The sequence below is a fragment of the Anser anser genome (assembly GCF_964211835.1).
Source record: "Anser anser genome assembly, chromosome: 5".
In the NCBI taxonomy this organism is placed as follows: domain Eukaryota; kingdom Metazoa; phylum Chordata; class Aves; order Anseriformes; family Anatidae; genus Anser; species Anser anser.
The window spans coordinates 66,028,935-66,053,705 of NC_139725.1; the positions used below are offsets into that span (position 1 = coordinate 66,028,935).

Here is a 24,771-nt window from a genome sequence, read left to right on the forward strand (position 1 = left end):
CCTCAGGCTGAGCTGGCACAGGACGGTACAGAGAAGCAAAGCTACTCCTTGAGCCACGTTCCGCTCACATTTGTCTTAGTGTGTCTTGGAAGAGCTTTGTAGGCGGGCAGCTGTTAATCCACTGCAAATTTTTTAACATCACAGCTCCCACAAGCCCGTTGAAGGGTAATTGTAAAACCAGAAGCCTGCCAGTTGTACACTCTTCTACCTGTCTGCTGGCAAAGAAGCAGTTTGCATTTTCACAGGGACTGAACCAAGTTTTTCAGTTTTTCCGCTGAATGCAGAACGTTAGCTGCGGCACTGCATTGATTTCCGGAACTCCAGGAACAACACCCTGACGTTTTTGACTCCAGGTGAACCGCTGCCTCGAAAGCAAGCTGGTAAGGCTGCGTTTCGGCAGCATGTTCCTTTACGTCCAAGTCAAAAGTGGCAACTTCCCAATGCTATCAAACACGACATCAACCATTATTCTTGTCAGTACTTACCTGCATGCAAGCACAAAGCTATGTGGAGAGGAGTTACACTTCAATGTAAAAGGAATTCAGGTTAACTGGAGGGTTCTGGTTATTCAGGCGTCTTTCAAGTAAGTGCCAAAGCAGCACTAACATGTTTCCTTTGGCAGAGGGCAACAGATGAAGTCTTCAAATTCTGACACCTCACAGTTATCGATCTGCTTTCTACCAACTTAAATATGTAAGAAAACAACATAAAATGGAAGTGAGAAGCAAACAGAGCAAGTCAGAAAGCAGAGGGAAGAGACAAGAACAAACAGCATCCGTAAGAGGCACAGGATGTCTTAGAAAAAGTCATTAGATGCAAAAACCCCACCTCGTTAAAAAGGAATAAATACGGTACAGGACAAACAACATTTCCTCCCTGCAGAAGTACTTGTGTTTCCTCCTACTACACGGCAGCAGCGAAAGCAAAGTGAGAGTGGTTAATCTCATGGCTTAAGACCCCGACACGCAGCAGAGGAACACAGGCTCAGGACAGTAACCTGCACTGACGTTCACGAGCAGTTCCTTGGTTAGAGTTTAAAAACCAAAGAAAGGCTGAAACCGATTCAGGTCTAATTCTGCAAAACGAGCTGGCACCACGTTAAGTTCTACATCTATTCGTAGGGATGGACAAGGTGAAATATTCGGCGTTGCACACAAGGATGTAAGAATAAAGATGACCCCAAAAGGAAGGTGTAAATTTTACGTTGAAGTATTTGCATGACGTTCCACAACCGAACAAACAGTTCTCCAAGGAGGAAAGAAAAGAAACTCTCGGCACAAAAAGATCTGCAGTCACGCAGACAAATCTGGGGGTGAAGAAGAGAGGAGCCCAGTGGCTGCCAAACTCGGGAAGCTGATCTGAAGACCTTTGTTTTTTTCCTGTCCGGCTGTGCACACCGGAGGTGACTCCTCTCACCCGAGAGCTTCCCGCCGTGCGGGTGACTTGCCCCTTGAAGCTACGCTATGAACAAAGCCAACCCCCCACGTGCGCCCTTCGCACTCCGGGTCCCTGGCAGCTGGACTGGTTTCCATCCCGGCAGTACGGGATGGGGTGTACATCCACGAAAACCCCACTACGGCTACAAAAATTCACTGGGTCTAAGAAGTTTTCTTGTAGCAGCGTCGAGGACGTTACCCCGCAAACAGACCACCTCACCGGCCCTGGCCTGAAGCCTCGAACACGTGGCTACTTCCCCGCTCAAACTCGAGCCCACACCATTCCTGATGTCCTTCACGTACGCAGCAAAACACAAAGCAAAAATTAATCGCTTTCCCTCCCTCCCTTCCTCCCTCCAGGGGTGGAAACTTTGGGCACTCCTCCCAGTTTACACGGATAAATACAATCGCACATGCAAAAAGATTTAAAAAGGTCAGACCCGTTCCCCAGGAGCCAGCGTGGGCTCAAGAGCGCTGTGCTGGGCAGCGAGCCTCCCGCCCCTGCGAGTCGCTGCCGGGAGAGGTGCTGCCTGCGCCGGCGTGCTTTTGGTACTGCTGCACCCAACGACACGCATAAACTCCTTCCAGGTTTTTACGGTACAATGGTGCTAGCTCACATCCCTTCATCAAGGGACTTCATTAAAGCCCGCCCTTCACGCAGGAACAACGTTTATCACTGCTCATGATCTCATTCATGACAGGAACAAGTTACTAAGCAACTAAGAATTAAATTCTGAATACGTAAACATGGCAGCGAGGACATCTACTCATGCCAACTTCCAATTTCCAAAAAGAGCCTCTTGTTCAGTGATAGAGTTCAAGTAATTCTAGAGCAACTCCTCTGCTGGAGGCCCAGTAATGCTGAATTAAACCTGTGCAGCTAAAGAAAACAGCACACGCCCCAGCTCTTACGCGTGGGGATACGGAAACCAGATGTCACAGAGCAGAACCGCTGCCCAAGTAAAAGGGACTTGAATGGTTTCTCAAAGGTTCCTTCCAGGTGCGGATGCCAACAGGGTCAGTAAGCGTTAAAACCAAAACCTGGGTCAGTCAGAATTACTGTTTCGGTCTCACCTACGTTTTTCCTGGTCGATTCAGCCCGAGGAGCAGGAGCTGCAGGCACTCGTGGCAGACCGCGAGCTGTATTACAGGCACGCTGCCAAACGGCACCAGCTTCGGTCGCAGTCCGGCTCTGCGTCCCGGAACGCCACCGGGCGCTCCCATGCACCAGTACGCAGAGCTCTGAAATGGTCTCCCCGGCCTTACTCCCTGTGGTTCTGCTGGCTTTCGTCAGAAACAGGTCATAAGAAGTGCCTTGCCAGAAACACCTTGCCAGAAGTGCCTTGCTGAGTCCGGTTAATTTCAAAAATTAAGAATTTCTGTAAGTGGCAAGCTATCTGGGTCCTCCTAGCGCTAAATCTGAGATACAAAGTTCTCAGAATCGATTTCCCCGATCAGCGTATTTAGCTCTAGAGATCCTTGAGCATAAATTAGCAGAATCAGGCCTAGCTCAGAAATACCTGCCATTTAGTAAACCTTTGAAAACTGTCAAATGCTCCCCTGGACACCCCTCAGAACGAAGATGCCCGGGGGCAGGCAGTACGTACCTGCTCCACACCCTTCGTGGAGGGCATCGTGCCTCCTGAGCCGCCCTCCTTGTCTGCAGCGGGCTCGCTTTCCCAAGGCAGTTTGTTTTTCCCTTTACCCGCGCTCAGGACTCTTCTCGGACTCACTCCCTGGTCAGCGGGCGAGCCGGAGGTTTGCGGGGCGTCCCTCGCGTGGTACCCGCAGTAACTGTGTGCGCTCTGCGTCCTGCCGCCTGCCAACAGCCAGTCCGTGTCCGCTCCCTGCGGCAAGCCGGAGGCCCTGCTGTGGCCGGCCGAAGGCAGGGGCACGGCGTACTCCACGAAGCCTTCCTCCGCCAGCCTCGGCAGGGCCTTTCTGGCCAGCCGCGCCTGCACGGCGTGCATCACCCCGTCCCCATCGGCCTCCAGTTCCACCGCGTCGACGGCCCGGAAGAGAAGGGCGGTGTTGCCGGGGCCCATGGCCGCCGCCAGCGCCGCGAAGGCTTCCAGGGCGGCGTGCCGGACCCTGCGCTTGCCGTCCACCAGCGCCGGAGCCAGGCCGAAGGCCAGCTCGGCCAAGTCCAGGTCCTCGCCGGGGTAGGTGAGCAGGGCCGCGATGCAGACGTTCACCACCTCCTCGCGCACCCTGGAGTTCCGGTGCCGCAGGTGCTCCCGCCGCAGCAGCAGCCCCAGCACGGGCCGGGGCCCGGCGGCCTCCATGAGGCGCAGGAGGAGGCGGCGGTGCTCCCGCCGGATCGGCAGCTTGGCGTCGCCCAGCACCTTGGCGGCCGCCGCGACGAGGGGCGCCAGGAAGGCGGGCAGGCGGGCGGCCAGGCGCAGGGCCAGCAGGCGGACGGCCTGCAGCGCCCCCAGCACCACCCTGAAGTTGGGGTCGTCCAGCAGCGCGCACAGCAGGCCCAGCAGCCCCAGCAGGCTGCCGGCGGGCGCCGAGGCCAGCGCCCCCTGCTCGGCGGCCCCCAGCAGCCGCTTCAGCTCCTCCACGGCCCGCGCGCGGCCGCGGTAGTCCCGCTGCTCCAGCAGCCGCCCGTGCAGCTCCGCCGGCAGCAGCCCGAAGCGCAGCGGGGCCGCCCCGGGGGGCGCCGCCTCCTCAGGGGGCCGCGGCTGCAGCGGCCGGGACGGGACGGGGCCGGGCTCGGGATCGGGGCCGGGATCCGCCGCCGCGGAGCCGGGGCTGGGATCGGAGCCGGGCTCCGGGCCGGGCTCGGGGCCGGCTGCGGGCCGTGCGGTGCCGCGGCGCCTCCCCGGCGGGGCCTCCCCGCGCGCCCCCTCCCGCGGGCGCCGGGCGCCGTCCCCCGCCGGGCCGCGCGGCGGCTGCTGCATGGCGCGGGCGGGCGGCGGCGGCGGCGCCCATGGGCGGCCCGGCTCGGGGCGCGCACCCGGCAACGCCCCGCCCACACGCCGCCGTCGCCAGGGCCCCGCAGCAACGCGCGTGCGTGGAGCCGCCCACTGAGCCCCGGGGGGGGGAGCAACACACACACACACACGCACACACACACACACACACGCACACGCACAGGGACCGCTTCTTCTCCCTCACGGCCGCAGAGCCTCACCGCGAACGAACGGAGACGTCGCGGCGGGGAGGGCAGCGGGGAGCGGCGGGACCGGGACCCGCCTGTGCCCCCCCCCCCGCCGTGCCACAGGTGGTGCCGCCCGGCCGCGGGGGACTGTGGGAGCGCGGCGCCCCTCCGCCCCCCCCCCCCCCCTCCGCCCGCGGCTGGCGGCGCGCGGAAGTGACGGAGCGGGGCCGAGGGCAGGCGCGGCAGGGCGCGACAGGCCGCGGGCACCCGCAGCGCCCGCAGGTGACGGGGGGCGGGGGGAGGGACGGGGCTGTCGCGGTGTCGCTGTCGCGGTGCTGCCCCCGCGGCCCAGAGGCTGAGGCGGCGGGGCCGGGCCGGGCCGGGGCAGCCCCGCAGCCGCACCGGGGGGGGCCGGGGGCGGCCTCTGCCGGCGGGGGGCTGGGCCGGGAGCGGGGGGAGCGGCGCCGGGGGAGGCTCCGGCGGGACGCGAAGCGCCGCGTCCGCGTGACGGGCGGCCGGGCGCTGGGACGGGTTGCCCGGGGCGGTGGGGGAGGCCCCGACCCCGTCCCTGGGGGTGCGCAAGGAGGGGGCCGGGCGCGGTGCCTGGGGACGGGGTCCGGTGGGGGACGGGGACGGGGGGTTGGGGCCTGGAGGGCGCCTCCAAGCCCAGCGGTGCTGTGGTCCTGTGAGATGCGGGGCGTAGGCGAGCGGTGCCCTGCAGCAGGCGCGTCAGCTGCGACGGCAGGCACCGCTACCGAGTCTGCACGGGCACTTTTGTGCCCCTGAAACGATTTACGCGTTTATTTACACCAGTTCTTACAGGCTTTGTGGCTGATCTGCGAACATTCATTTTGTTCCACGCGTTCTTACCTTGCCTTGTGGTATTTCTGCCTGCGTGTATAGGGAAGTTACGAACCGAGCGTGAGCACAAAAAATATCCTCCGGCCGCTGAACAGCTTTTAGCATAACTTGTGGTGCAGGAGTGCTGTTATATGGCAAACACTGGTATGGGCATCGCTGCCCTTCACAAATATTCCCCAAAGGCTCCCTCTTAGATGTAAGTTTATTTCCTCGAGTACAGGGCTGTAGTCGCAGAAGGATGAGCTCACTTTCCTCTTAATGGGGAAAGTTTTTCCATCTCTAGCTCCAAGTCTTCACTTCTTTGTCAGTGCTGTTATGTTCTGTATTTAAATGTTGGCAGCCAATTCTGTTCGTTCAGACGAAGCACTCTGTAAGTGGGCTCCTTGCAAATGAGGTGCCAGTTAAGGAGCTGTAAACATGATGAACTTCTTAATAATAAAATAAAAGAAGCGAGATTTTGACGTTTGTGCGGTCATTTAGCAATCAGGAATTAACCCAGCTGCTCAGCTCGGAAGCGGGGCGGTGGCAGGGCTCCCCGCAGAGCAGCAGCTCTGCCCCCCGAGGTCCCGGCACGCTCACGCCCTCCCAGCGCTGCAGCGGGGCGCTGAGTGGGGGGCGCTGAGTGGGGGGCGCAGCGCTTCTGCAGCTGGGGGAGGTGGCAGCACCGCTGGAGCTGTACCCGTGCTGGAATCGCAGCGGGTACCGCGGCGCTGGCAGGTGTCAGAGGCAAACTCAGACTTTGTGGGAGAAGTGCTGGGCTTCGTGGGGCTGAGGGTGGCAGTGCGTCCCCCTCTGCCTGCCCTTACCAACGCTGCCTGGGTGGCTGCGATGCCACGCGGCCCTCAGGGGAGGTGGCGATACCAGGGCACCCACCCTGCCCTCTGGGGGCACCGCTGCCAGCCCCTGGCTCAGCCCCTGGGCAGCTCTCGCCTCAGCAGAAGCCACCCATGTGAGGAGGCAAGGGTCCCCCTTCTCCAGAGCGCAGTAGCCTCTCCCGCCCCTCCTGCAGCCCAGGGGCTCAGAGCAAGGCACCGCTGGGTGCTGGGCGGGAAGGGGCGGTGGGGAAGTGCTCAGAGGGAGGCAGGGCCTGGCTGCGCCACAGCAGCGCTGCGCGGGGCTCAAGGAGGAGCGGCAGCTGGGTTCAGAAGTTGGGAAACTTTGCCTCAGATAAGCCCGTTCTTTATTTGTCTCTGCTTTTCTTCCGGTCTCCGTACAGTTCCCTGGAATAGCCGATGTAGAACCCTCGCGTGCACCCTGTGCTCCAGGTAATACACATTGTGTTCCGGATGGAGAAAGAAGCTTGTGTATTTTTCAGTAAGAGCTTAATATAGCATCCACTATGAATAAACCTGTGATTGTCTTGGATTTAAAGCTTATGAAAAAGCGTAGAGCATAAGGACTCGAGAAGTAAATTGGAAAGCAATATACTAATTTAGATAAAGCATAAATGGAAAAATATTTCTTAAATGTTATGTGCAGCATGTCTAAGTAACGTGAGTAATGAAAGTGCTGAAAGCGAAACCCTGAGTAATGCTTTAAAAATCCTGTTTCTCACAGATGGACCAGTCGTCTCCAACCTACATGCTTGCCAACTTAACCCACTTGCATTCTGAGCAGCTTCTGCAAGGCTTGAACCTCCTTCGCCAGCATCACGAGCTGTGTGACATTATCCTTCGAGTTGGCGATGTCAAGATTCATGCCCACAAAGTGGTGCTCGCCAGCATCAGCCCTTATTTCAAGGCCATGTTCACGGGGAACCTTTCCGAGAAGGAGAATTCAGAGGTAGAGTTCCAGTGCATCGACGAGGCAGCCCTGCAGGCCATCGTGGAGTACGCCTACACGGGGACTGTGTTCATCTCGCAGGACACCGTGGAGTCGCTTCTTCCAGCCGCAAACCTTCTCCAGATCAAGCTGGTGGTGAAGGAGTGCTGCGCCTTTCTCGAGAGCCAGCTTGACCCCGGCAACTGCATCGGGATTTCCCGGTTTGCAGAGACCTATGGGTGCCACGACCTCTACCTGGCCGCTAACAAGTACATTTGTCAGAACTTCGAAGAAGTTTGTCAGACAGAAGAATTTTTTGAGCTTTCGCATTCTGAGTTGGACGAAATCGTTTCCAATGACTGCCTGAACGTGGTGACGGAAGAAACGGTTTTTTATGCGCTGGAGGCCTGGATCAAGTACGACGTGCAGGAGCGGCAGAAGTACCTGGCGCAGCTGCTGCACTGCGTCCGCCTGCCGCTGCTGAGCGTCAAGTTCCTCACGCGGCTGTACGAAGCGAACCATCTCATCCGCGATGACCACACCTGCAAGCACCTGCTGAACGAGGCCCTCAAGTATCACTTCATGCCTGAGCACAGGCTTTCCCACCAGACCATGCTGATGACGCGGCCCCGCTGTGCCCCTAAGGTTCTTTGTGCTGTGGGAGGAAAAGCCGGGCTGTTTGCCTGCCTGGAGAGGTAAGGAGTGGTAAAGCCGTTGCAGCGACTGAGTGTCGTGGTGCTCACGCACGTTTATCGTCTCCCTGGTCAGGATTAAGACGCGTTGGAGAGCTGTAGCTCGCAGGGCTGCGGTCACTGCTTTCCTTACAAGAACTCAAGTAGTTGTTTTTTGAACAAGGGCAAGCGATGAATTTAACACGCTTCTTGATTTTGTGAGTAGTCTGCAGAGGTACGGGTTCGGTTGGTGCCTAAAAAACAGACAGTTAGAAAATCTTCTCTCTTTCATTCTGGTGGTTGAGAATTTCATAATGGGTATGGCTGTTTTCAGTTTGTACGCTACTTCTAACTCAGGAGCCCTTGGAATTAAAACAGACTTAATCAGAAAAAAGCTAAGAAGTAATTCTTAATGTTTCTGTTGGAGTGAATAAAGTCAGCCTTCTGCTATTCCTCAGCCGTTTCTTGCACAGGTTCTTAAACGACGGTGTCAGTATTACATGCTGATGTGGATTGAAATACTTTGTTGGGCTGGTTTTAGCAAAAGTGCTCCTCACGATTGTTAGCTGCGTGTTAATGCATACAAAAATTTGTCTTCCTTTATTTATGTGTTACTTGTATTAATCTCTCCAACTGATGCTTCAGTTCATACTTCCGTTGGCAGTTGTTCTAGAAGTACAAAAAAAAGGCCACAGATAATTCCGCTGTAATTCCGCTACTCTGATTTTGATTTTCATTTGTACTTGCAAGAAGGCTGGTTTTTTTGCTCACGGTTGGCCACTGCTTCATGATAACAGTACTAAATATATTCTGAGTAATTCTGTTCTTTTTTAACGGGGCCGCTGCTTTCGAGAGCCAGCCTGGTTGCATTTGGTCCCTGCTGCTGGGTTCTTAGTCAGTGGCTTTCACCTCTCCAGCAGCTTCATTTTCCTGTATGATGTTAGTGATTTCGGCAGATGGACTAGGTTCTGTCTGTGACAGATCCTATCTATCACTAGGTTCTGTCAGTGATAGCCCAGAGCCACCGTACTGTAAAACTGGGTATAATCATCAGAAAGTGGAAATAGACGGTATTTTGGAAACAAGTATTTCTGCACATGTAAGAAGCGTATTTACAAATCTGCAAACTTCCTAAACGGGTTTGTGATCAGACGTGGTTATCCCTCTCTTGTTCTCCTTTTCTGTCTCCCATCTCTGTGGCTGCTCGGAGCTGCTGGGTGTTTCTTGTTTCCAGTTTACCCCCTAGAACCCTTTGGTTTGTATGTTTAGCTTGCCCTCCCCACAGCCTGCCTCCAAAAGCTGCTGAGGCATCAGCACTCCGTTGTCTTCCCTCACGTTGTCCGTGATGCTGTCGTACCTTCTCCTCAGTCTGCTTGTTCTGTACTTTCAAATTCACCTTTTCAGGTCTTGGACTCAGTGCCATGGCTACCCACCACGTTGCTGCGCAGCACTTCACTCAGTGAGGCCCTTGGTTTTTGCTCTCTAGACCAGTGAACAGCGTTCGATTCAGCTTACGTTCAGGCCAATGGAAGAACCAGAAAACTTCGGATGAGAAATACAGAGCACACGCTTAGGACTACCTTCCTCGTTGCTTATTTACACGTAACGGAGCTTCAGCAAGTTGGGTTTGCTCATACAATCTTTCTTCTTTTCCATTTCAGTGTTGAAATGTATTTTCCCCAGAACGACTCCTGGATAGGCCTGGCACCTCTTAGCATTCCCCGCTACGAGTTTGGAATATGCGTCCTAGACCAGAAAATCTATGTGGTAGGAGGGATCGCAACCCACGTGTGTCAAGGCATCAGCTATCGGAAGCACGAGAACTCAGTGGAGTGCTGGGACCCCGACACGAACACTTGGACGTCTCTCGAAAGGATGTTTGAGAGCCGCAGCACTCTGGGGGTGGTGGTGCTGGCGGGAGAGCTCTATGCCCTCGGTGGCTACGACGGGCAGTCCTACCTGCGGACTGTAGAGAAATACATTCCCAAGGTGAAGGAGTGGCAGCTCGTGGCCCCCATGAACAAGACGCGGAGTTGTTTTGCTGCGGCCGTCCTGGACGGAATGATCTACGCCATTGGGGGCTATGGGCCTGCCCACATGAACAGGTACGTGCCTCTCACGTGCGTAGCCTGATGCCGTAAGCTGTTGAGCAGCAGCACGCGCTCTTTAAGCATGTGTTAAGTTAAAATCAAACAGCAGCCAGCTGAAACTGTTCTGAGAGAAATCAGTGTGAGCCCACGGTGGGCCTCAGTAAGCCACCGTCTGTAGCGCCAGCCCGGTAACTCGGCTGGGAGATCTCTGCTGCGGTGTATCCGTGTGTCCCCGCTCAGCGCCGTACTTACTCAGGAATCCCGAAGGAGGGCAAACGACGAGGCGGGAGGCGTGGGTGCGTGCTGCCGAGCAGGCAGTGCAAGCTCCTGACCCTGTCCACGCCCCAGCTGGTCACCGCAGCAGAGCCGGGGGTGTGCTGTGCTCAGGCCCCCGGGTGCTGTGCTTGTACCTGCGTCCCCTCAGGAGCACCTCGGGGCCTGCTGTGTGACAGCTCCGTGCTGGTGCTGCGCCCGCGCCTCCGCCCGCAGCGTAGCAGGATGCGGGTTGCCCGTCACATCGAAAGCGCTGTGCGGAAACGAATGGGGTTTTTTGCATGCTTGATGTCCTCTGTATTCGCAGGAACGTTTCCTGATACCGGCGTGTTCTTTACTCAGTCTGTTCCACGTTTCTTCGTACGGGTAGGCCGGGGCATTTAGTTATGCAAAGAAGTGACTTGTGCTCTTCGTTACAAACGGGAACAGATCAGCCATGTGTTCCTTCGGGAAGCAAACGGACACGCTACAGGCTGAAAGAGCTGAAGAAAGTGAAAATGAAAATCTTGCTTATAAGGTTGGGTGCACCGATTATTCAACAGCATGGTATAAGAACATTGCACTAATCATTAATTGTACTCATTCTTCATATTTTATACCCTTTACAAAACAGTTTGGGAATCAAAGAATTGCTTCCAAAACAGGAAAGTGTAACCAAGTAGTTTTCACTTGGAAAATGAAAAGTGTTCTAAATTACTGAAATGCACAATACCAACAGGTTAAATTGTTTGGTACGATTGTGGCAAGATCTGAAGAAGCTCAGCATGCCTTGGTTCTGGTGTTATGTATCACTGACTGGCTGGGGCTGGAGGCAGCTCCAGGTGCCTCTGGCCCAGCCCCAGCAGGGCCCCCCAAGCAGGGTGCCCAGCCCCACGGCCAGGCGGCTGCTGGAGATGTCCCCGAGGAGCCCCCAGCCCCTCTGGGCAGCCTGTGCCAGGGCTCCGGTGCCTGTATACAGCTCATATTTCAAATTATGGACTGTAGCAGCAGTTTAAATACTCAGTAGACAAGGAAACTGGTGGTTTTACCCTGCTGGGCAGCTAAACTCCACCACAAGTGCTCTCTCAGTTCCCCCACACACACCCTTCTCAGAAGAGAGGGAGAAGAAAGTATGCTGGAAAGAAAAAGGCTCGTGGGTTGAGATACGGTTAAGTCAACTAAAGGGGAAAGAAGGAAGAGCAGGCGGGGGGAACAAGCAAAGGCTGTGCAGAAGCAGAGAAAGGAAAAAATGATTACTCTCTTCTTTCCATCGATGAGCGATGTTCAGCCGCATCCTGGGAAGCAGGATAAGTGCAGTGGTTGTTTGGGAGGACAGATGTCCTCACGAGAGCCCCCCTTGCCCAGCTCTCACTGCAGAGCATCACGCCGTAGGGTCCGTTTCATCCCTTGGGGCTGTTCGGGTCCCCTGCCCAGCTCAGCCCTGGGGGCTCGCAGAGCCGGGACACCGGGGGCACGTCCGTGCTGCTCCAGCTCCGCCTGCACAGCGCCTACGGCAGGGGCTGCTGCGGGGAGGGCGAGCCCCATCCCAGCCACAGCCAGCACAGAAACTGTCTCAAAAATGTTTTCTGTTGACTTGGGATTTCTTCACGTGGAAGTTGGCCCGGAAGAAGCGGCACCCGTAGGTGCGTACCCTCCTGGTGCTGCACAGAGCTATCGACGTTGCTAGCAAGGTTAAACAAAGCAGAACCAGCAGCAGCGGAGAGCCCGTGTACCAGGAGCTCCCGCGGGACCTCTGGGTGTGATGCTCGGGGGAAGGTAATTGAGCCCTTGCTCAGGACAGGGGTTCCCCAGGGATGAATGCTCTGTGCGTTCAGGCCTTTGAAGGGCAACCTCAGCGGCCTCCTTTCGGGAAACGCAGAGCTTAGCGGCGGGGTAACGGGAAATGTCTTGGTCGGGCTGGTGCCTTCAGAGGGGAAGGCTCCTCCCAGCGTTAAGGTTCTGCAGTAGCCTTACTCTGTGCTGCATCTTCTTTCTTCCTCAGTCAAAAAGGAATTGCCAAGAGCTCCTGCAGAGTTACTAAATTAATGGATATTTCATTAATCGCCTTTTTAAATTTAATTTACTGTTTATTCAATAATTTTGTTTTTATCGACTATTCAGTGGTGCAAGTAATGTGGCGTGCTGCACAGTCACAAGGCTCACACAAGCCCTAGCATTAAAAGAAAGGTGATTGCTGTGTAATTAAGCACCTTTTCTCCTTCTCTTTAGTGCTTCTGACTTTGTTCTCCTCTTTTCCACCCCCATTGTCCTACTGAAGCTGCGCCATGGACAGGGGACAGCTGTGGACAAGGAGCGGCTCAGTGACTGACCAGTACAGCTGCAGCGATTAATAAAGCGATGCTGATAGCTTCCGTTTTATCCTGAAGGCCCCTTCTGTCCTCAGCAGCCTCTTTACTGCTTTTGCTGAGGGATTTGCTCTCCACGTTTTTTTCCTCTGTTATTTTCCAGGCGTGCCTCAGGGAAGCGTTTGGTGTGTTGTGATAGCCAACCGTACGCTTCAGACCTGTGTTCTGTTCAGTTTTCCATGAGTTTCTTTCTCATACATAGCAGCAGTCCTCTTTTGGAAGAGCTTTCTATTCTGAGCCCAGCGTTGAAAAATCTTTCTTTATTTCGATTCGTAACCTGAAGATGCCTGGTAGGGGCCTGAGAACGTGGGAGGGGTGGATGGATGATGTCAGGATGTTGAAGTGATTTTTGGCAACACCTTCTGGGGAGCCTCCAGCTGCACGAGCTCCGTGTTGTGGAGGGACTCTCGAGGTGTTACCGCTGGGTTCGGTGTTTTATCTGCCAGCCTTGGGCAGTACAAAGCAACAGAGCTGCAGGTTTTTCTATCAGCTCAAGCACTTTTCCTGTGTGTTGCGTTGTTCCGGTCTGCCATCGCACTGGGTGAATCTGACAGATGTAGATTTCTCGTGCGGTAAAACTCTTGCGTCAGTGAAGTGCAAGCCTCACGGGTTGTTTTTGTATTTGCAGCATGGAGCGCTACGATCCAAGTAAAAACTCCTGGGAAACGGTAGCTTCGATGGCTGATAAGCGAATAAACTTTGGCGTTGGCGTCATGCTGGGCTTCATTTTCGTAGTGGGAGGGCACAACGGAGTGTCTCACCTCTCGAGCATTGAGAGATACGACCCGCACCAGAACCAGTGGACGGTGTGTCGGCCCATGAAGGAGCCCAGAACAGGTAGGGGCGCGCAGCGCTCGGCACTTATCGCCGTGCCCGTGCGGGGTAAGCTGCTGCTTGGCCTGGTAGAAGCTGCAGCAAGTTAGGGTTGCAGGGACGTGTCTGCAGAGCGTTGTTCATCGTCAGGTTGGGCCAAAGGTCACGCCATCAGTTCTGTGAAAGAAGAAGTATTTAACAATGAAGCATAATGTGAGAATAAAGTCCAGTCTCCTTTTGTTAACGCTGAGCTGTACCAAAAACATCATGAAATGGTATTTCTGCTCTGTCCTCTTTTTCCATTAATTTTGACTGAATTTCAGCAGTCCTGTGGTTACTGTTTTATTGTGTCTGCTTCGATGTTGAGACTCGGTAGTGTATCTTCTCTGCTGCCTGCCCGAGAAGGGGTACTGCTTTGCCTTTAGGAAAGGGCGCGAGACGAGTGGGAAGGGAGGTTAACATCTGAGCACAGAGGGGCGCTTCGTCTGCACCCACTTTCTTTAGAGACTGCCCAAAGAAGGAGAGGCTGGGAGAACTTGGCCGTTGTGCCTTGAGAAGAGGTGGCGGGGGGAGGAGGTTCAATTAGGAACAAAAATACCGTTCACTCGTGCACCGGATGGTCACCTTCCTCCTTTGTTTTCCATAGGAGTTGGCGCAGCTGTAATCGACAACTACCTTTATGTAGTGGGAGGCCATTCAGGGTCGTCCTACCTGAACACCGTGCAGAAGTACGATCCCATCTCGGACACCTGGCTGGACTCCGCGGGCATGATGTATTGTCGGTGCAATTTCGGTTTGACTGCACTTTGATGGGAAGCGGGGCTTCACACGGACCTGATGCAAAGGTGGAACTTGATCTGCTTGAAAATAAACCCTGCTGCTGGAGACCGTACGCTGCGTTTTCAGACGTTGGAAAATGGGAGGAATGTGGTGAAGTTGTGGTTGGAACGAGGAATGATTTGTTTTATTCCGGTTTTTGGCCTCTGTTACTTTAGTGGCACGGGCAGAAGGAACTGAAAGCTTATAGCCGGCTGGGTTTGGATAGCATCTTGTTGATGGCAGTGAATTTTAGAGAGTGTACTGTACACGCCTAGGATATGGTTAGAAAACTTACTGTATATCTAACCCTTTCACTTTCTAGAGCTTTTCTCTCTTCCTCCTGCCTACTAAGAAACATGAAGTTTACTGTGCTTGGCGTGAGAGATGTGTGAGTGTGGTGTGTGACTGGATGTTTGCTGATAGCTGTCTGGTTGTGTCTTCATATTAAGAAAATGCCAGTGCTTCATAATTTTTTTATGAACAGTAACTAAAGGGCTGCCTTGTTTCTGTATCTCAAGGTTTGTAAATAATAAATGCCATAGTATGTTGCCTGTACACTCTCCTTTGTTACCCGTTTACTGATAGGAGGGCTGGGATGATAAATTAGTAACTACTTAAATTTAGAAGGCAAATTTATATTGCCTTTTCCCAGAATTTTGGGATCTGATAAAGACATCTTACGTTTTCAAACTTTCCCTTTTTTTGTGGATAAACGAGTACTAGAGTCAGTAACTTAATCTTGCTGATCTGCTGTGTGTTTTCAGTTGTTATGCAAAGAAAAATTGCAGCAGAAATGCATCGGAAAATGTCACAGCAGCATTCATAGCATGATGTAAAATAACTGCTCGGAAACGAATCTGTCCCATCCTTCTCCAAAGTGCACCTGCACCCGTGTCCATTCTCCGTGTAACTTCCTTTTCTATCAGAATGTATGATTGCTTTCTCAGCGTGTTCAGATATAAAAATGGTGCTAAATGTAGGACTCAACGATAAGGCTGTTACTCACGTTAGTGCAGTATGCATAAAGCATGATTGTTTCGATTCTCCTCGCGTTTTTGTTTATTTGCTTGATGCATTTGTGCCTATGAAATCTGTCAAGAATAACACAATGTACTGAATGAGCTCTACATTTGTTATTTTTTTTTCAGAAGATCTCTGTTTATTGTTCCTGTTCTGACAAATACACAGCTCTGGAAGGAACAGTGAGATCCCCCCTCGGGTTCGTCAGCCTTGCCTTTACCACAAGTTGCAGCGAAGTGGCACAGGGCATGGTTACTTACCCTGAGCGTGTCCTGCGTGACGGGGCTTCGAAGGTTGGTTCCTGAGACTACCCAGAACCTCAGGAAGTAATAACCTTGTGCTAGCCCTAAACTTTGTGAAAATGTGGGCGGATAAATAGGAAGTGATGCTGTGGGTTATAACCATTATAATAATGGTTATAACCATTATTATCAGTAAAGGACTGAGTAAATATTAATTTTAGCTAATTCAACATGTTTTAGTTTGTCTTCTGATTTTAACTAGGAATCATAATTACCTTGAGTTTTCGTTTTGATGTCTTTGTGTGTATTGCCAGACCTGGTACTTAAGAATTTTTTTTGCCTTGAGTAACTTTTTTGCTCGTTTTAACATGTTAAATTAATGTTTGTTTCCCCTTGTTTTCCAAGCCCATATAGTATTATTTTTGAAGGTGCAATAATATTTGAAATAGTTGCTTTAAAAGCCATTTCTTTATAAGTATGCTAAGTGGACGTTTTCTGAGTATACCTAATTTATTTTTAAGTTCCTGCAAAGCTAATTGTAGCCAGTCAAATAGCAGTGTTCTTTGTTCTTCCATAAGCTGACATGCAGACTTTAAGCAGCCGAGGAGACAAGGCTGTTTTCACCATAAGGCGTTACTCACGGATAACAGGTGTTTGCACAAATTAGAAAATCCTGCGCGTGTTCGTCAAGTTTGGTAGAGTTAAGCAGGACTTCAAAAGCAAATAAAATTGACAGCTTCAAAGTTTTCAGTGCAGTTTACCTGACCCACTAAGGATTCTAGCTGTATAGCAATAATAGCGTGATTTAGTTATTCCAGTGAATCTTGTCGTAGGACACAAGGAGCTACACTGTACGATGCGTGTCGGGGGGGTGAGGAGGGAGGGGAGCGGTTGGGGGTTGGTGGTTAATGGAGATGTTTCAGCCTGCGGAGATTGCCTCCTTGTTTCTGTTCAGGTAAATGCACAAGCTGAATGTTTACATGTGCGGTTTTACTCCTCGTTGACAGTGTCCCAGATGCCATTGCTTATCATATTTTCCAGTATACACCAAAAGATAAAGATAGATTAATGTTAAATGAGAATTTCCTTGCTTAAAAGTCAAGCTTAAGCCTTGAAGTGGTAGGAGGCTTCCCGCGCCGCTCGGTACGTGCTGCGCCATCAGAGTCTGACCGCAGCACGATTCCGTGAACGACGATGTCCGTGCGTCTTCAGCGGTGTTGGTCAGTGAGGTTTCCAGTTAGCAGAAAGTGGTGCAGGATGGAGAAATTGTTTTGACATCATCAGAATAAAACAAGCAGGGTGATGTTACTGGCTATTCACTGTTTGTGTGACCATCTTTCATTTCTGGAAGTCAGAACACTTCGTTACAAATGGTTTGTTACGTTTACCTGGGCAGTAGCAATATGAAGTTAGGTCATAGCAACTGACCCCGAGTTGTGCCGTGGGGTTTTGCTAAATTTTAACATGGCAGGCATAAACAATTTTTTCTTACGCAGCCTTGGGATTAAGCGTGGGGAGGATACCCGATGAAATAGACTGCTGTTATTAGACGAGCTGTTTAGCTAGAAATGGATCAAACAGTGTATGAAATTAGGGAGAGCATCAGTTCAAGCCATGGCATCTTCCTTTTCTGTTCTGGGTGCTTGTTGTCCTGTTCACTGAAGTGCTTGGTTATGGGAAGATCAGACCCAACAACTTGTTTAAATCTGCATTTACAGTACAGTACTCTTATTGCAATGTCTGTCTTGCAGTTTAAAAACTAAGGACCTTCAAATAAGATGTCATACAACTATAAATTATCATCCAGTTCTATTTCTTAATCACTCAAAATGATCTGTAAAGCACTTTAAAACAGGCATGAGTTTGTATGTGTACACATAGTTCCTGAATTTCTGCTTTTTTAATTCAGATAGCCATCCGTAAGCTTCTTGACTACTCGGCCCGGTAGTCTCCCCTCCTAGGGACGCTTTTCTTTCAGGAAGCCTACCTGGAATCTTTTGAAGGGGCAACTTTGTCCAAACACATTACAAACAGTTAACTTTTACTGGGAGATAGCATGTTACTTTTGTGAAGTCGCCATCTGTAAGTCCCCATTCATTGTATGAAACAATGCAAAATGTCCAAGCTTGCCTTAAATTCTTGATATTTAACTGAAACGCAAAGAACTGGATGATAATTCCTATTTTTTTGCCTTATGCGCTGTGCTGTATTTTAAACCCAAGGATAACTATAATTTTTAGCAGGATTTAATAATTGTACAGAGAATACCAAATTGTACTCGGACTTACCAGAGTGCTTTGGTTGGGAGTACAAACTGATGTACGTAGTCTTGTGTACGTGGAGTGTTTTTATGTGCACACCTTTTTTAGCAGCGACGTTCTGGTTTTGTTACTGTTTACACAGGTGGTATTTGAGTTCAACGGGAAATACGTGTGACTTGCATCCTTCTTCTTTACCGGTGTTCGCAGTGTGTTCGCTACCGTGATAATGCTCTGTAACTGTTGTAACTACTTCATTGAATGTGAAACGATTTAGTAAATAAACCTGGAGAAAAGCTTGCTTTTACACTTTTGTTGGGGGGGAGGGGGTTACAAGATGCCTTGTAGCTTTTATCCTTTCTAATGTGGTGGGCTCCTTGAGCAGCGAGGACACCTGGGCGCAGAGGGGCAGCGGTGCCCGAGGGGCTGGCACCCTGCGGGCTGGGCTGGGCTGCTGGGGCCTGGCCCCTGGCTGTTAGACACTCTGGGAAGAGGATTTTAGGGTGTGCCTTGCTGTTCTCCATCTGTCCCTGTAGCCAGAGACATGGTGCCCCTGCTGGATCAGTAAGCAGCAAAGGAGCCCACAAAGCTGCCTGTCCCTGCCTCCTTTGGCAGAAGGACATGCCCCAGAAAGCTCCTGCGCCAACCCCAGGACCCAGCATCAGAGGGACTGTGCAGGGGCGTCTGCGTGGGCTCAGAGGGGCTGCAGGTCAGTAACTTCAGCTTGCATCGGACAGCTCCTCGTGTGTGTTCTGGTGGCCACCTCACGTCAGGAGGTGGTTTACACGGAGTACCACCAAGCACCCCTCTCCGTTAGAAATGTAAGATTGGGTGACTGACGTTGAATTACATGCTTGCTGGCTTTACCTCAATACAGCGGGGGTCTCGGGGCCAGCTCGCAGCGGGGTGAAGGTGCACGGCAGCTGGTGACCCAGCAGGGGCAACGAGGGGGGACAAGGAGAACGGAAAGTCCGGCATTTCCAGGGCTTAGTTCCTCAGAAGAGGTGGAACAGGATTTAACCAGGGTGGGAACAGTGCCCCTTGGTTCTACATGGGAAAAGAAAAGATGCAGTTGTTTTTCTTTGTTTTTTCCTCACCCAGGCACACAGCAGGCTGTGTTCTAAGGCTGTGCTCATAGAAATTCAAGTCCTGTGCATTCTGAAGTAGAAAAATGATATTGCTCTGCTGAAGGACGGTGATGCTACTTGAGAGTTGGAGTTAAGTGCATGCTTGAGTGCTCTATTTAATTGGAGATGAAATTCAAATACCAATAGCTTTGAGCTGCAAATTTCGATACATATTTTAGTCCTAAAACCTCCAGGCTCCAGAGCAGTTGTTGAGCCCATTATGAACGTCGGGATGCACCAGGTATTTAATTCTGATGTGGACCTGGGTTTGCACTGCCGAGTTCCCCCACACTTGTTGAACAACAGAGTGAAGAGCCCCAGTTCTGCACCACTAACTGGTACGCTTTAAAGATCCTGGTATGTAAACTGAACCCAGCGGCCTGTGCCTATCGACTGCATTGCAGGAAGAAAGGGGACGGGGAGAGAAGGTCCGGAAGCCTTATTTAATTTCCCTCCCTGTCTCCGGAGGGCTGCACTGTGCCGGCCCTCAAGTCAGCGGGGCAGTGGCTGCCCGCGAGCGAGCGCTGCGGTGAGGCACCAGGCTGGGCTGCCTGCTGGCATCACCACGGGCAGAGCGGGGGCATCCCGTGGCCGCGGCCAGCCTGGGGACAAGAGGGGCTGGGAGTCTGCTGGGACAGACAGATGTGGGGGTCACAGGGTGCTGGAAGCCCTGACCCAGCAGCTCCGCGTGCCCTCGGCTGGAGGCAGGCACAGGGCGGCCCCGAGCGCCTGACGGCCCTGCCCCAGGGGGGCTGTGGGGCAGCAGGAGGATGTTGAGCTCCTCTGTCCCCAGCTCCGTCAGGGAAAGCAGAAAGTGAGAAGGAAATCGGACAGAGCTGGGAAATTGCCCCCCTGCCTTGGCAAGGGGCTTGTGCTGCTCAAGGGCCACGCTGGCTTCAGGGACAGGAGGGCTGCCTGGTCCCCACCGGGGGTGGGAGAACACAAAGCGCTGTGAACTTGCCTTGATTCACCTGCTGCTGGCAGCCGTGGCCGAAGCTGCTCCGGTGGTGCACGTCCCTGCACGTCTGGTTTAATTCATTGTGTTTGGAAAGACCAGAGAAAACAAGTGCGTTTCCCCCAAGGAATGGGCTTTTAAATGCTGCTTTCAGGAGAAGAAAAAAAAAAAAAGGCATCTTCTTTATTTGTTTGTTTTCAATCACGAGCTGTTTGCTGCTGCTGCTGCCTGGCCACGGGGCAAGGCAGAGGTACAATTTCCATGGCTCCCACTTCTCTGTGCTTTCCAAACCCCCACCTGCTATTCATGACCCCTTTGACACAAGCGTTTTGAGAAACCCCAGACACAAACGACCTGCAGGCAGAGTGCATGGGAAGATGTCTCTGCTGCAGGGCTGAAGGCGCCGTCCCCAGCCAAAGCTGCTTTTGGGAGTCCAGCCACGCTCCCAGGCCCATTGGCACCAGCGGTGCGCCCTTCAGCATCATTTCATCTCTGCTGGTCCAGGGCACAGAGGCTGTGAACAAGAATCTCCTAAATATGTCATCCCTGCTTTTAATTCATTCCCATGGGATGCTGTAAATCCAAGTTAATACCTGGAGATATGCAGGCACATACACAATGTATGTGTCAAGCTCTCTCTGTTGTACTGTTTATTTTAAATCCTGAATTGTCCTAAATGAAAAAGCACTTTACTTACTCGTGCAGATTAATTTAGAGAGCTGGAGATGATAATATTTTATAAATTTAGCATGAATTTCCCAAAGGGTTTGCAGTTATTCAAATTAAACTAATTCCATTCAGGAATAGTACCCAACTAGGAAACTTTTTTTTTTTTTTCCCTTCAAAGTGCCGGCCGAGCTCAGCAAGAAAGAGGTAACATGATGAAGGAAAGGAAATGGTGGTGAAATCCCAGCGGAGGGGAGGCTCCATACATCGATGGCACCCAGCTGGTGGGGAGAAGCCTGGGTCCCGCTCCCCAGCCACGTGAGAAGGGGGCGAGGGGGCAGGATGCATCCATCTCTGGTTGTCAGACCCTGCCAGGTTTGCGCCGAAGGAAACCCCCTTATTTCAGCTCTTCCTGAAAGCCGAGCTGAGTGCACCCAGAAGCCAGGCCCCAGGTTTGCCATGAACTCCGCTGGTTCAGTTCGCTCACCCCAGCGGGCGGCGGGGAGGGCGAGGCAGGGCTGGCGCTGTGCTGCGGGGGCATGTTGCGCACGGACGTGGTTGGGATTTGCTGGATTTACATGGAGGTCACGCAGGCGCTGGAGCAAACGCCGGCCTTGACGCCTCTCCAGGGGAGGCAGCAGCAGTGTCTGTGCCTGTTCTGCGCCTTTGGGGTGCGCTTTCTGCTCACGAGGCTCCACAGGGCACCTCTGGGCGAGTGCCGGGCTGCTGGCAGTGCTGCTCCCGTCAGCAGGAGCTGCGCACCTCCACGACAGCACGGGGAGGATGGAGAAAGAGGAGAAGAGAATGAGTATTTGCAAGAGGCCTTTAATTACCGTGCATCACTGCAGCATTTAAACCACTTGTCCTGCCTTTGATAAGACGAACAATGTGCCGCCGTCAGATATTAGCATTCGAGCCGGGTAGCGGGATGGCAGGGCTCTGGCAGCGGGAGCAAAGCAGCAGGCAATGCGTCCGGGCAGCTCCAGAGCACAGCCCCGGCTGGTGGCAGGGAGAGGGGCAATTCCCAGGTGCCCGCACCGACTGCCCTGCGCTCCCAGCAAAGCTGCGCTGCCTCCGTCCTGTGCGTGGGGCGAGGACGAGGAGCCGGGCTGGGAGGGATCAGACCCTGCCCCACGCCTCCTTTCTGCCCCACACCTTCCTTCTGCCCCACATTGCTGCCCCGGCTGCCCCCCAGGCTCTGGCCGCTGCTGCCCCGTCCCCTCTGCTCCCAGCCCTGTCGGGGCGACATTGAGGTCTCTTGGTTGGGCTGGATTTGTCTCCAACAAATTTGTCTCCAACGTTTCCATTCCTCTGGATTCCTTCTCTTGGCCCAGCTGGGGAGCTAATTGCTGTAACGCGATGTGAGGCCCGAAGTCGGTGCCATCGCTGCTGCCCATCTCTGCTCCCGGGTACGGCAGGGTAGGACAGGGTACACAGGGACCTCCCCGCAGTGAGAGGACGCCCATGGCGAAGTGGGAGAAAGAACAGAGCCGGTTGAAAATACATTTATCCCCGTGCCCTCCATCCCACGTCCCGCACAGGGCAGAGTGTGGGCACGGCTGGGCGCAGCGCATCCACCAGGAGCTCGGGGCCGGGCCCGCAGCTCCTGCAGGACTGAAGTGACTGAAAAGGAGGTCAGGGGGCCAAGACTCGTCTTATTTTTGGTGGGGGTAGGGGTGAGCTTGGAGAAAGCCGTGCCTGGGCCGCGCTGTGCCACCTGGAGCCGAGCGGCAAGGCGGCTCCCCGGCCCCGTGGGAGGTGGGACGTGGGGGCTGCGACAGGACCTGTGGCAGAGGCAGGAGAGCCCCAAAGGGGAGGAGACCGTAGAATCAGGGAAGCATTCAGGTTGGAAAAGGCCTCTGAGACCATCCCGTCCAACCTTTAACCCAGCAGTGACAAGTCCACGCTGAACCATGCCCCTCAGTTGTACACCCGGGTTTCCTGAAGGCCTGCAGGGACGGGGGCTCCCCCGCTTCCCTGGGCGGGTTGCTGGCAGAGCACGGCACGTGGGAGGAAAGCCAGGCCCTGTGCCTGGAAATGCGAACACGCCCAGAGGTTTCAGACCCAGTTTTGCTGCTTGCTGCAGTCACTTCAGCCCCGTGGGGCTTGCTCTGGATTGCTCGTGGCACTGCGTGCTCGCCAAGCTGGCGTCCCAGGTGACGGAGGGTGGATCACAGAGGACGGCTGGGGCAGCCAGAGGCAGCACTTCTGGAGGCAGAGACTGGGATTAATGGGAAGTAATTCCTGGGACGGGCTTAAATGGGCTGGTGACTTTTCATTCTTTTGAGTGTTTTGCTTTCTTAACAGTATTTTTGTAAGATTACATCTGCTTGCTGCTGTTTCCCCCACTGACAGATCCTCGGCCCCAGTAATGCGATTTCCACCGCAGGCAGGTGAAGGATCCCGAGGCCTGTGTGGCAGTCCCCAGCGCCCCGTTCCCGCAGACATACCTGCCCTCTCTGGTTGTGCTGGCCCATGGTGGGGTTTCTCCAGGCGCCTCTGGATCCTCTGTAGTCGAGCACCGAGCTGCAGGGGTTAAACCAGTCAGCGGCAGGTTTCCCACCCAAACTGCGGCCGCTGATTTCATTGCTGGGATTTTTACTGCCCGAAAGCTGTTTTCCACGGCCACACAAGCACTCTGGATGTGCAGCTGCGCAGCGAGCGGGGACAGCTGCAGATGCTCCCTTCCTGTTCCCACCATTTCCATGGGGCCTGGTGCCCCCGGCACCCCACGGAGCCACCCAGCCCCTGCCAGGGGCACGCTCACGGCTGGCACCGGGGCAGCACAAAGCTGGAGTCACCACGAATCTCTGAGGATGATGAAGTCTGGCTAGTGCTGTGCTAACGAAAAGCTGTCAGGATGCTATGGAGTCAAAAAGCCCACAGTTCCCCCGAGAGGTACCAGGGTATCTGGTTTTCTGTCTCTTTCTTCCTCCTGATGGCTTCTTTCTTCCTAGGGACATCCCCTGTTATCTGCATTCAGATTACTGCGGGATAAAAAAAGATCTCGTTGGCTTAATTGCAAGTGACAGACCTTATCACATGGTGTCATCCTGCATTTCCAAGAGGAAAAAGAGGAATAGAGTGAGAAAATGAAAAAAGAATTATATACATATTTTTGTGCTCCCCGGAGACACTGGAGCCGGGACATGGGGTGATGTGTGGGACGTGGGGTGATGTGTGAGACGTGCGGCAGGCACCGGGCTCAGCGCCTGCCTCCGGCCCCCTGCCGAATTCAGACCGGGAGAGCCCAGGAGGGGTCTGGTGGTGCTGGGGTGGGGGAAGAGCAAACCTCCTCTCCCCTGTGCTGGTCCCCAGGGATGCCGTGGGGGGACAAGGCCGGCGTCCCCCTGCTCTGGAGCCTGCTGCCCTCCTGGACCCAGCAGCAGAGCTCAGCATGGCGCTGCAGCAGCTTTGGGACCGGGTCACTGCCCCGGGGCGTGCATGCGGTATGGGATGCAGGGGAGAGGACTTTGGGGTTGTGCAGGATTTGTTGTGGGGAACGAGGGTAGGGAAAGGGGCGGTGAGGTGGGGAGGAACAAGTGTGGGAGCGGGGCTGTGGGTGTGAGCAGCGATCCAGCCCGAGCGGCAGCGAGGAGGTGCAGAGATGGGGGTGTCCGTGCCTGTGCTTGCGTCTACGTGCGCACGGATTTTGAAGGTGCTTCTGCAGAGGTAAGACAATTCAATGACTTTTCCAAAGTCACCTCAGTGAGCAAGTTTGGAATTTGAACACAACTTTCTGCTCAGAGGACAAAGGCAGCACGTGGCGGTGTCCTCCGGCAGCCCCGCTGTCCCTCGGGTGCCAAGGGATATCGACTTTGAAGACGCGAGATGCCAGAAAATAGTTTTATTGATAATCCCAACTCCGTCAGCACAGTGGAACATTTCCCCCAGCAAATTGCTTCTGTGCTTACTTTTGATGTGAATCTGATGATAGAAAACATGTTATTTTGCAGAAAGAAAGGTAAAAAAATAATCTAACTTGGAGAATATTTTTTATTTGCTTAAAGAGATAGAGCCTCACTCAGCAGAGAACTGAACTAAGGGTGAAAACATTAGACAGAGAAGAAGGTCACACAGCAAACAGGAGCCTTCTCCCCCTCCTGCAAGAGTCCAAAAGCTCAGAAGAAAGCTGCCCATGCGGGGCGGCCCTGTGCTGCTGCCAGCCCCCTCGCCCCGCAGGCCGTGACGTTCGGGTCCTGCTGCCGTGGCGGTGGAAGCCCCAGCAGCAGCCCCTGGCTGCACGAGGAGCACCCGAAGAGACCTGGGAGGCTTTGGGGTGCTTTCTGACACCCCCTGGGAGAACGCAGGGCATTACGCTAGAAAAG

General features: G+C 53.6%; 2 protein-coding genes across 4 annotated transcripts in view; one reads left to right on the forward strand and one right to left on the reverse strand.

Moving 5' to 3' along the window:
- Nucleotides 1-4,357, reverse strand: part of TOGARAM1 (TOG array regulator of axonemal microtubules 1) — a 43,581-nt gene extending 39,224 nt beyond the window's left edge. For both annotated transcript variants that reach the window (XM_083839875.1, XM_083839876.1), the window contains exon 1: nucleotides 3,044-4,357. In XM_083839875.1, the coding sequence (XP_083696001.1) occupies nucleotides 3,044-4,342 (1,299 nt within the window). In that variant the 5' untranslated portion in view covers nucleotides 4,343-4,357. The remainder of the gene's footprint in view (nucleotides 1-3,043) is intronic.
- A 156-nt stretch (nucleotides 4,358-4,513) lies between these two features.
- Nucleotides 4,514-17,991, forward strand: KLHL28 (kelch like family member 28). Of its 2 annotated transcripts, none has more exons than XM_083839887.1 (6): nucleotides 4,514-4,665; nucleotides 6,620-6,668; nucleotides 6,961-7,859; nucleotides 9,497-9,940; nucleotides 13,172-13,380; nucleotides 14,003-17,991. In XM_083839887.1, exons 3-6 carry the CDS (start codon nucleotides 6,961-6,963, stop codon nucleotides 14,164-14,166), a joined length of 1,716 nt encoding a protein of 571 aa, XP_083696013.1. In that variant the 5' UTR covers nucleotides 4,514-4,665; nucleotides 6,620-6,668; the 3' UTR covers nucleotides 14,167-17,991. The 2 variants fall into 2 exon arrangements, with proteins under 2 accessions (XP_083696013.1, XP_083696012.1); XM_083839886.1 differs by lacking the exon at nucleotides 4,514-4,665 and adding an exon at nucleotides 4,714-4,824.
- Nucleotides 17,992-24,771: the final 6,780 nt, after the last annotated feature.

Coding starts and splice junctions, on each gene's coding strand:
- KLHL28 (XM_083839887.1), top strand. CDS start 6,961: ATGGACCAGTCGTCTCCAACCTACATGCTTGCCAACTTAACCCACTTG. Junction 7,860..9,496: donor CTGTTTGCCTGCCTGGAGAG/GTAAGGAGTGGT, acceptor TTTCCATTTCAG/TGTTGAAATGTATTTTCCCC. Junction 9,941..13,171: donor GGGCCTGCCCACATGAACAG/GTACGTGCCTCT, acceptor TTGTATTTGCAG/CATGGAGCGCTACGATCCAA.